Source organism: Haliaeetus leucocephalus, unplaced genomic scaffold (genome assembly GCF_000737465.1).
Source record: "Haliaeetus leucocephalus isolate CR32 unplaced genomic scaffold, Haliaeetus_leucocephalus-4.0 Scaffold517, whole genome shotgun sequence".
NCBI lineage: Eukaryota > Metazoa > Chordata > Aves > Accipitriformes > Accipitridae > Haliaeetus > Haliaeetus leucocephalus.
In genome coordinates, this window is record NW_010972953.1 from 3,377,200 (window position 1) to 3,387,816 (window position 10,617).

The following is a 10,617-nucleotide window of genomic DNA, read 5'->3' on the forward strand; positions in this document are numbered from 1 at the left end:
GGGGGGCCCTGGGGGGGGGGGGGCCCTGCTGTGGCCCCATTCCTGCAGCCACCCCACATGCAGCAACCGCCACATGCTCCAGCCCCCTGGGGCCAACAGTTCAAGAAACAACAACAACAAAAAGAAAAAAAAAAACAACTAAAAAATGTGCAAATTGAGAGGGAGCCAGGGGGGTCGTGGGGACCGGGGTGGGGGGCACATTGGGCACTAGTGCCCCTTGAGGTGAGCAATCCGTTTCAGCAGCTGGGTCTGCCGCAGCCGCAGCTGCCGCTTCTCAGCCGCCATCCTCCTCTCGGCACTGATGAGCGACTGCAGGTACTCGGAGGATTTGCTCAGGATCACCACTTTGGGCGTCTTGGGGCAACTGGCGAGCCCAGGCACCTGGTCCCGCAGGGCCAGGAAGCGCGAGCGCAGGTCGTTGCGCCGCTTGCGCTCCAGATAGTTGTGATTTTTCCTCTTGGCCACGTCCTCGCTGTCGGAGCCGGGGCTGCTGCTGGCTTTCAGCAAGCTGGGCTCAGGCAGCGTGATGGCAGGGGCTGGCTCCGTGGCACTTGGTGGCTCGTCCTCAGCCTGCTGGGGTGGCTCCGGTGGGGGACAGGCGTCCGGCGGCGAGCGAGCAGCGTAGTTGTGCTGCTGCTGGTGGACGGAGATGTGGAAGCGTTTCATGCAGGGGTCCAAGGGGTCGGCACGCAGCGTGATGGTGACCGGCTTCCTCAGACTGAGCGATTGTCTCTTCTCCACCGTCACCACATCGATCTCTTCACCTTCTGCTCAAAATAGACAAAAAATCCCCATCAATTGGGAGCCCCTGGTCACCCCTCTTCACCCCGCTGGGTCTCCCCACAGCCCCTGGACAATCTCCCCGCTGCTGTCCCACAGAAGTTTGCTCATGCACTGCAAAGTCACTCTGCAACCTCCAGAAGGGATTATGTGATTTAAGTGCTTTTCCGATACCATCGCAAAGGAAGGAGCTTTCCCTCCACATTCACATACCTCATCCCCTGAAATTGGGATAGAGCTTTACTTTCACCTCACTTCTGCACCAGGAGCAACATGTGTCCAGGATAAAGGATCATCGGTTAAGAAACACCCGGACCCACCTGCCCGGGGGAACATGAGGAGCAGGATGCTGGGGACCTGGGACAGCCTAACTCCAAAGTTCATCCTGGTCGGGCGCTTTCATGGCCCATTGGAATTGTAAATGAGGGACGTGGGGGCAGAACTGCCCTTTGTTCCCCTTGGCTGCAGCTTCCCACTTCGGTGACTTGTTACTTTTCACAAGCGATAAACCCCATTCAGCCCAGGCTCCCCGGGGAAAGAGGGGACAATCCCCCACGGTGCAGGGGGGGAGGGAGAGGTGAAGGGGTCCCTCCAAAGGACTCGGTGAACCTCGAAGGCATCGCAAGCCCAAGAGTCAGTGGGGGGAGGTTATCAGAGCTGTGAGCAGCGAAACGCAAATAAAGCATAACTGGACCCAAAGCACCCCGTCTGTTGTCAGCACAGCTTGTCCCCACCCAGTGAATCCCAGTGGCATGAAGCTGGCCCCTGGGGACAGCGGGGTGACCTGGTTCCAGACACCCCCGCGATCGCTCTCACTTTGGGAACGGGCTTCCACCTTTTTTCTTCGGCTTTGGGAGAAAATACAGCCACTCACTTAAATGTCCCCCGAGACACTCAGACCCCCACCAGCATCTCGGGCAGAGGCCTGGCCCCCCCACCCCTACTGCGACAGGGCCAGCGGTGGCCGCAGGAGCGGGGCTTCAGGGCACCCTCCTGCTTGTGGCCCCCAACATCCCCCCCCAGGCTCTGGGGGCTCTGCCCAGCAAGCTTAAACCGCCCTGCTACTGGAGCTACTGGTGGGGGGTGGGGGGAGGCACTCGCTGCCCTCTCACATGCCAACGGCCGCGGTCACCAGTGTCACAACCCACCGGTCTCAGCCACGTGTATATACACACGCGCACCCCCCACCCGCGCTCATTAATAAAAGTCGGACCGCGGAGTCCCGCCCACCCGAGTCACCCATTGGCTGTCTGGCGGGGCCGGCCGGCTACCTTACCATCCCATTGGTCCCTAGCCCTGTCCATCAACGCTGCCCCTCTCATTGTTTGCAATCTGTTGCTTTTTGTTCGGCGCCCACGTGGCGCGGCCGGATCCGGACCGGGACCGAGTCCGGGACCCCACCAGGACCGGGACCCCCTCCGACCCCCCCCAACCCTTCAACCGGCCCCCCCCAATTTGGGTTAAGCCTCTTAACGCCCGCAACCTGCTTACCGTCCCCGGGCTGTTAATGGCATTAAGTCCCCATCCCGCTCCCTGACTCACCGGCGCAGGTCGTTGCCACCGGCAGATTTATTAACGGGGTCAAGGCACCGCGGGGCCGTTATCAGCGCTTCCACGGCAGCCGAGTCAGCCCGCCTTCCGTGGGAGAGAGGGAAACAGCCTACGGCCCCCCCCCCCCCCCCCCCCCCCCCCCCCGGGGGGGGGGGGACGACCCGGGGTGTTTGTAAATAGAGACTGAAAAGAGGCGGTTATGGCCTGAGATGCGGGAGGGGGCTTCAGAGGCATCCGCTTCCCAGCCCCCTCCCCACGCGGGACAAGCAGGGGTACCCCGGGGGTGTCCCGGGACGAGTCACCGCTGATGCGGGATGTTCCTGCCCGTCCCACCGCCTCGGGGGACGTGGCCGCTGCTCCGCGACCTGCCGGCCCCTGGGGATATTTTGCCTTTTGTCCCGAGGAAAGCCCGTCCCGGGTGGGCTGGGGAAACAGCCGAGGTTACGAGCCGGCAGTAGAGCACGCTACAAAGCTCAAAAAAAAAAAAACCAAACCAAACTTTCCACGCTGAACTGCAAACTTGCCCCTCACCATCCTACCCGCGAAGTTCCCGTGGGGTCGGGACGAGGGAGAGGGACCACCAGAGACCCACGCAGCGGTCGGGGGGAGCCCCACGCACCCTCCTGTGAGGGGTAGGGATTTCCCGAGCAGAAATCCCGCAGGAAGGGGAGCAGCCGAGCCCGCTTTGTTCACGGGGGCCGGGACCGGGACTCGCTTGGAGCCACAACAAAGGCTCTGGCTGGGAGCCTCCCGGCACGCACATGTGTGGACACGCGTGTCCTCCACGCCGGGCTCCCCGTGGGTTTCAGCAAGGTTGGAGGGTGCCTGGGGAGGGTGGGGGCAGACGGGGACAGTCCGCATCTGGACGGCGGAGAGCTTGGATCCCTTACCAGAATCGCTTTGGCCCTCGGATCCCGAAGATGCGGGGATCTTGCTCTCGGCCAACGGGCAAAGGAAGACGGCAGCGGGATCCACGCACTCGCTCACCGAGCTGCTGAACCCAAAATCCTGCGCGAAGGAAGGTTTGTGGGGGGTGGCCCTTTGCGTGCCCGTGGAAAGTTTCTCTGTCATCGCCTTCTCCAGTCTCTCCCGGGCTGAAAACCCACTCCACATACAATCCTTGAGGATGAAAGCGCTCAGGTTCCCGAAGATCTCTCCCGTCCCTATGAGATACTCCGGCTCTTCCCCGGCCAGGCAGTAGCGGGAGAGCCAGCCGGAGCCCTCCGCCCCGGAGCAGCAGGCTTTCTCCCCGGGGGTACCCAGGGGGGAGACGGGGGGAGTGGGAACCAGCTCGAACTTCTTCCAGATATCCTCGCTGGGGGCCGTGGAACGATGGAAATCCTCCTGGGCATCGTGGTCGTAGAAGTAGTGTTGGTACGAGTCAAACTCCATCTCTGCCTGGGAGGGCGGCAAAGGCGGGGGATGGGGGAGCAGAAAGAAAACGGGGGACACCCCCCCGCCCGATCCGCAGCCCCCCTCAGGAAAAGGGCACCCCCAGCCCCATGGATGAAGGGGGGGAAGCCCCCGGTGCACCCACCTCCCCCGGCGCTGCGGATCGCGGCGGCACCAGCCACCGAGCCGGGACCGCGGGTGCATTGTTTCCCCCCCCCCGCACTTATAGACTGTCTGCGGGGGCCGGCCCCGCCCGCCCGCCAATCCACGGGCTGAGATTTGCATAGAGGGAGGGGCTCAGCCTTATCCCCCGCCTCCCGGGGGGGGCACGGTGTGAAGGATGCCGCGCCCCCCCCCCCCCCGGTTCCCCGGTCCTGCTAACGGGGATGCTAACGGGGCTATTAGCCAGTGGCCACCCTGTGCGCTGGGCTGGGGGACCCTCGCTGCCCCCCCCCAGAGCGCCCCGCCAGCTCCCGATGCCAGCCCGTCAAAAAGGACGGGTTTTGAGGGACACCCCACCACCACCACCTCTGCAAGCGCTAAGGAGGGACTCCTGCAAGGAAGATTTTGGCTGAGGACACCCCAGCACAGCAGTGCCACCAGCCTGGGGACGTTGGGCTGAGCACGATGGCAAAGCAAACTGGAGAAGTGGGGGACATGTCACAGCCAGACATCACCCACTGCCAGAGACCACCCCTGGGTGCCCTTTCGCATCCATCTCCTCCTGCCTGGGCATCCCCCACTTCCCTTTGGGCTCCCAAACCCGCACCGGGACACTGCCACCACCCTCTGCCACAGCCACCCATCGCCGCTGCGTGGCTGTTCCCTGCGGACACGGGCAGGAGAGCGGCTCCAGCCCCGGGCAGCAGTGGGGTCACTTAACGTTTGTGTCCTGGCCCGGGGTGTTCCCACGGAGGTGCCACCGCAGCCCTCGCAGGTCCAGCTGGGAGCTTCGCCCCCCCCAAAACCACCACCCAGTGGGGCCGGGAGCTGCCAGTAAAGCTGGGACTGACAGGCCAGAGAGAATCCCGAGGTAGACTGGGGCACAACAGAGCTGTTTTCGCACATACAGCTCCCACCACCACCACTTTGGCCCATCGTTGCTGCCCAAACTCGGCTTTGCCCGTGCAGCACCCGGGACATCCAGCCTGGGGGTCCAGAGAGACATGCTGTGTCCTCCGGGACCCGGGCGAGCGCAGTGGGATGCTGCAGCTCTCCACTACCAAGGTCCTTCTAGGAAGGGCAATAAATGTTGTGAAAACACAGCGAGGTTTTCACCTCGAACGCTAATGACTGTGGCATCGTTACGCACACAGATGTGCCGTTACAAAGTCCACCCAGGACGAGCAGATTCCCCCCAGCAGCGTGCACTAACCCACTTCAGCCCCAGCACCCTCCTTTTGCCACCCAGTGCAGTTGGGATGACAAGATTTATCCCAGCTGGCAGTGCTGGGATCTGGGGGGGCTGGGGGCTGGGTCCCCGGGCTGCAGCACCAGCCCTGCAGGGAGCAGTCTGCCCCAGTCCAGTGACCAGCATAGCCCAGTACAGCCCAGTGCAGCCTAGCCCAGCAGAGCCCTGCATAGCCCTCTATGGTCCTTCATGGACCAGCACAGCCCAGTGCAGCCCAGCACAGTTCAGCATGATCCTGCATGGACCAGCACAGCCCAGTACAGCTCAGCAAAGCACAGCCCAGTGCAGCCCAGAATGGACCAGCACAGCCCAGCATGGATCAGCCCAGCCCCGCATGAACCAGCACATCCCAGCGCTGCCCAGCACAGCCTTTCCCCGGTCCTCCCCGGTCCCCCCCGGTTCCCCCCACCCCGGTCCCGGGCTCCGGCCGCCGCCACCGGCGGGCGCAGGGCGCCACCTGCTGGGACTCGGGATGCGAGGGGGGGGCCCGTGGGGGAACGACCGTGCGTGGGGCAACGGGGAGACGGGACAGGACGGGACGGGGTGGACGGACACCCCACCGGGCAGCCCCGGCCCCGTAGGGGACGGCCGACGGGGGAACGGCGCTGGCTGCTGCGCACAGCTCCGTGCCTCAGTTTCCCCATTGCGAAGTCGGCGGAGGGCACGGGGGAGGCAGAGGAGAAGGGTTGGTAGTGGACGCTGGGCTGGTTGGTGGCTGTCCTCCAGGGTCCCTGAGCATGTGGGGTGCCCTAGGGCTGCTTCAGCCCTTTCCTTGCTGGCTCGGGGTGCAGCTGAGCTTGCAAAAAGCTTTGCCAGCTTCGTGCATCTGGGTCAGCACAGGGTGGTGGGACTGGGGCTGGGGCTGGGGCCACAAGGGTGCCTTGGGGTCCCCACGATGGCTGCAGCACCCTACATGCCCTCCTGGTCTGTCCAGAGCATCCCGATCCCCCGCCACATGCCTGTGGGGCTGGGGCAGGAACTCCAGGACCCACACAGTCCCAAGGAGCCCAGGTTGATGGTCCCTTCGTGCTCGGGTCTCAGCGTTGGCCCCAGTCCCCAGGCAGGTTGGGAGCCCTAGGCTAGTCCCCAGCCAGGTTCCTCCTGCTCCCATCCCTTCGCCTTCCCCGGGAAGCATGGGTGAAGTCCTCTTTTTAGGAAACAAATTGCCCCGTCAACATTAAAGGCAGGGGCTGAGCTGCTCTGGGGGCTGCGGATGTTCATCCTGCCCCAGTGCCATTGGGCACAGCAGGGATGGAGGGTCAGGATTGGGGACAGAGCTGGCACTGCCCCAGACCACCTGCTCCAACACCAACACATCCCCGGGCACAGGAGCAAAGGCTCTTACAACTTATAGCTCTCGGCCACGTCTCCTTCCCCCTCCCTGCTGGCTTCGGGGAACTCTCCAGCTTTTCCCAGGGTGAGGCAGGAGCTTGACCCAGCTTCAAGGGGCTCCAGATGCTTTGAAGGTGCAAAAGCACCGCTGGAGAGGGCTGGAGGGCCCGCGCAGCGCTTTCATCCCAGTCTCTCCAGGCACTTGGCAAACAGGATCCGGGAGCCTCTTGCCAGCGCCCGCGCCGGCTGCGAAAACAGGGGTGGGTGGGTGACTGCCCCAAGGACTGCGTCTCTGCAGGTGACAGGGCTGGGGGGGCCGCCCACGGGCTGGGCCAGCACCTTGCCGTGCCCCCCCCAGTCGCAGGGTGCTGGCACATCTTGACAGCCAGCACCGAGCACGTGCCCCCGGCGCTGGCACAGCTCCGCGGGAGCTGCAGTGGCCCAGCCAGCGGCTGGCACAGCTCCGGCACATGACACAAAGCAGTTCCTGGGACCTCCATGCCCTTTGGATCCCCACTGACAGCAGGGCTGGACTTTGAAGCTCCAGCCCCAAAGTGTTTCCCCACGGTTGACAGCCACCCTGACCCTGACAGTTGTCCTGGGGGCAGCCTGAGCTGGGCTCTGCCTCTGGCTGTCCTCATCCCACTGCGGCAGCAGCCTTTGAGCCACCCTGCTGTCCCCACAGGGCTCCTGGATCCCCAGGGACAGCAGAGGCTGTGACCCCCCATGCCAACACATCCCGGTTCCGTCTTGTTCCCCTCAGCCTTGTGACGTGCTCCCCAGGGTCCCACACGGAAGAGGTGTGGGCAGCACAGGGTGGCTGCCACATGCTACCGTGCAGCGTGTCCCCTTTGTCCCTGTGAAGCTGTCGGGCAGCGGTCGCAGGGGCTGGCCAGGCCCTTGCAAAATGCCTGCTCAAGTCCCTGCAGGGTACGGGAGCACCACGAAATACTGCCCAGACGTACGGGGTAGGGGATGGTGCTCACAGCCCCGGGGTCTCACCAGCCCCGGTTTCCCAGGGGTGCAGCCACCCACTCTGAATTTAGCAGGCAGTGAAGTCCAGAGAAGGGGGAGGAAAATGCACTATCATCTCCCCCCCCAGACCCATTTTGCCCCCAGCACACCCTGCCTGATGCCAGGAGATGCCCTGAGCCCTGGAGAAGTTCTGCGGCGTGAGGGCAGCACTATCCCCAAGCTGGGGAGTCACACCAAGGCTGGCCCGCAGCCCGTGGCCCCCCAACAGCTTTAGGACCAACGTGCTGCCGTTTGCCCCCAAACCCGTCCTCCCGGTCCTGGCTGGCCCAGCCTGGCAGGGCTGTCTGGTTTCGGGTGTGCTCACGCTTGCTCAGCTCCTGCTCCGGGCTGTGCCGGATATGCGACAGTGGGGACGCGTGGGTGGTAGGCAGGATGGCAGAGCCATCATCCACTGGAGCAACCCCCATCCCTATCCCTGTCTCCAGGGCTGAACCATGTCCCTGGGGCTGAACCAGGTCCGCAGGACCAGCATTTGGGTCCCAGCCCCTGAAGAGTCACCCCTGGAGCCCGACGGTGTCCCAAGCTCCGGGATGTGGAGGCTGGGATGGGGTAGCATCACCATCAGAGGGTATTTGAGCTCTGGTCTTGCCTGCAAGACCATCACGCTGAGTTAGTCCTGGTGCCAAGGCTGACCCGGTGAGTGGCCCAGCCCCAACCACATGTGGGTCCCTGGGGACCCCAAGCCTGGCAGGAGTTGCTGCACTGACATCCCCACTAGGATCAGCCCTTGGCAGCTCATTTATTGCTGTGAGGATCCCCCAGAACATCTGCTTGGCAGGAAGGTCTAAAATCCCCCACCGGAAATTGTGCAATACCAGATTTGGGGGAGAAAATCCTCCTAATCCAGGGAAATCCTGGTCTTTCTTTCTACTTCTTCTACTTCGTATGTAAGGCAGGGCTACACCTATCTGTGGTCTTTCTGCACAATCTCCAACACAAAGGGTGGCTCATTGTTCCCCTAAAGCCGCGTTTGCCCAGGAGGCAGTTTCTCAGCGCTTTGCTCAAGGATAGGAATGCCAAAAGCATCAGGAGCTGAGGAGCCCCTGGGACAAAGGGAGTAGAGCAATAGAGCTGGGGCCAAACACAGTGGGGGGCTGAGGACAAGATTACCCTGCCTCCGGGGAGCCCGGTCCCTCCAGGGTGGGCAAGTGTCACCATGGGATTCCCCTCTGCTCCTGCACAGGAGGCCTTCTCTGTGGAAAGGGAAACTGAGGCACGGAGCAGGGGTCCTGCACGGAGCCTGGAGGGTGTTGACTCAAACACGCCTCCCCGGCAGATCCCTGGTTACGTGTGTTGGGGGAGCAGAGAACTTTGGGGTACCCAAACTTCTGCTTTTGTGGTGGTGCAGGACCAGGCTCAGGCACGGACACGAATCCACATGGATGTCCCCAGTGGCTGCATTGATGCTGCCCGGGGACATGGTCATCCCCAGCAAGAAGGTGTCCAGGGCCCTCCGCTCCATGCCAGCACCCAGAGCCAGCAGCGAGCTGGCTGCAGCCTCACAGCATGGCCACACACTTCTCTCAACCATCCAGCACAGGAGGCAGCACAGACCCTGAAACCGAGACCCCTTAAACCGTTTGTGCTGCTCACTGCAGTGCAGGGTGATGACGCTCGTCCCCATCGCCTGAGTTCTGATGCTCAGGGAGAGCAGAGCCCATCCAATTCATTACACGTGTGCCAGCAGACGTAGGCACAAACCCATCCCCGATACGAGGCTCCTTTCTCCTGGGGGACCTGGGAGGCTTCCAGCTCATACCAGGATTTCTGTCCTGGGGCTGCCCGGTGCCAGATGCACCCAAGCCAGCATGGCACAGCAGGGCAAGGAGCCCGAGGCAGATCTCTGCCAAACTGGCCGGGCAAGTGGCATCACCCACACACCTTGTTCCCGTCTTGCTTCAAGGTATTTTGTGTCACTGAACAAATTTGGACAGCCTGAAGCCTCGCACAGGTCCCCGTCCCTGGCAGGTGGCATCTCTGAGCCCAGCGTGGCCGGGCGCAGGGCTGTGATGTGTGGCAGCACCGGGGGAACTTGCTGCACACGTGTGAGGGGCCAGACACCTTGAGTCAACAGTGACACCAGCTCAGCGCTCCGGAAACCAGGGAGTGCCCGGAGCTGCTGTGCCACCGCTCCATGCCAAGGGCCACCCGCCCCGCTCGTCCCCAGCACCCGCTTGGGCTCTGCTGTATCCCAGGTCCCTGCTCAGTGCCAGCTGCCTGTCCTGCCTGCCCATCCCTGTCCCCAAGTAAGGGCAGCTCCAAGTCCAACTCCAAGTGGCAATCAGGTGATGGCACTGGGTGCCGCGCTGGCTCAGCCCTGCTGTGCAGCCCCATCTCATGGCACATCTCAGGGTGATCTTTGAACCCTGGTGGCCTGAGCTGAGCGGAGTTGGTGTCTGTCGCTGTGGTGACACGGAACCGGCACAGGCGTACGTGTGCCCGCTGGCAGGCAAATGGCACCCAGCACAGCCAAGAGGTGCTGGGCTTGATGTCCACATGGCCGTCTGGCACAAGGGACACCGCAGGTGGCCCAGGGAGAGGTGCTGGAGCCCCGAAGCCACTGTCACCCACCAAAGCTGTTGTGCAGCAGTCAGGGACCATGGGCGCCAGTGCTGGGGGTGGGGGGTCCTGCTTCACTTTGGGCCCACATGGAGGGGGGTTAAGAGTGGGGCCATGCTGGGGCTGGCACTGAGAGTCTCCAGTCCCCAGGCCTCACTGGCTGGTGCCACTGGGAACCCACGGGACAGGGAGGGTGACGGTGCCTTTCGCAGCCCTGACCCTTCGTAGGGCAACGCAGCGTTCGCTCGGCCTCTGCCACCGATGGGGGCACCTGGTGGGGGGGAGGATGGAGGGACGGGATGCAGAAAGGGAAGGGCTGGGATGGAGGGATGGGGGGGCGTGAGGGATGGGAGAATGGAGGGATGAAGGATGGAGGAAGGATGGGGCCGGAGCGGGTGGGAGGACGGAGGGAAGCGGCCGGGGGCTGGACGAAGAGCCGGGGCAGGAGGAGGAGAAGGAGGAGGAGGAGGAAGAGGAGGAGGAGGAGGCTGCTGGCCGGGGGGCGGGGAGCGGGTCGGGCGCGGCCCCTCCCGGGGCGGGGTTCTGCCGGTACAAGG

The 10,617-nt window shown here is 63.5% G+C and overlaps 2 protein-coding genes across 2 annotated transcripts in view; one reads left to right on the forward strand and one right to left on the reverse strand.

Annotated features, from left to right (window-relative positions):
- Nucleotides 1–207: 207 nt before the first annotated feature.
- Nucleotides 208–3,723, reverse strand: MYCL (v-myc avian myelocytomatosis viral oncogene lung carcinoma derived homolog). The gene is made up of 2 exons (XM_010576075.1): nucleotides 3,222–3,723; nucleotides 208–767 (listed from the first exon to the last, which is right to left on the reverse strand). Exons 1-2 carry the CDS (start codon nucleotides 3,721–3,723, stop codon nucleotides 208–210), a joined length of 1,062 nt encoding a protein of 353 aa, XP_010574377.1.
- Nucleotides 3,724–7,935: 4,212 nt separating this feature from the next.
- MFSD2A (major facilitator superfamily domain containing 2A) overlaps nucleotides 7,936–10,617 on the forward strand; it is a 12,168-nt gene continuing 9,486 nt past the window's right edge. Inside the window, exon 1 of the mRNA XM_010576337.1 lies at nucleotides 7,936–8,014. Coding sequence (XP_010574639.1) covers nucleotides 7,936–8,014 — 79 coding nt within the window. The remainder of the gene's footprint in view (nucleotides 8,015–10,617) is intronic.

Bases quoted from the DNA above. Each gene is read 5' to 3' on its own strand.
- MYCL (XM_010576075.1), bottom strand. From the start codon at position 3,723: ATGGAGTTTGACTCGTACCAACACTACTTCTACGACCACGATGCCCAG. The intron at 768-3,221 runs GTAAGGGATCCA...TATTTTGAGCAG, and splicing joins CGAGGGCCAAAGCGATTCTG to AAGGTGAAGAGATCGATGTG.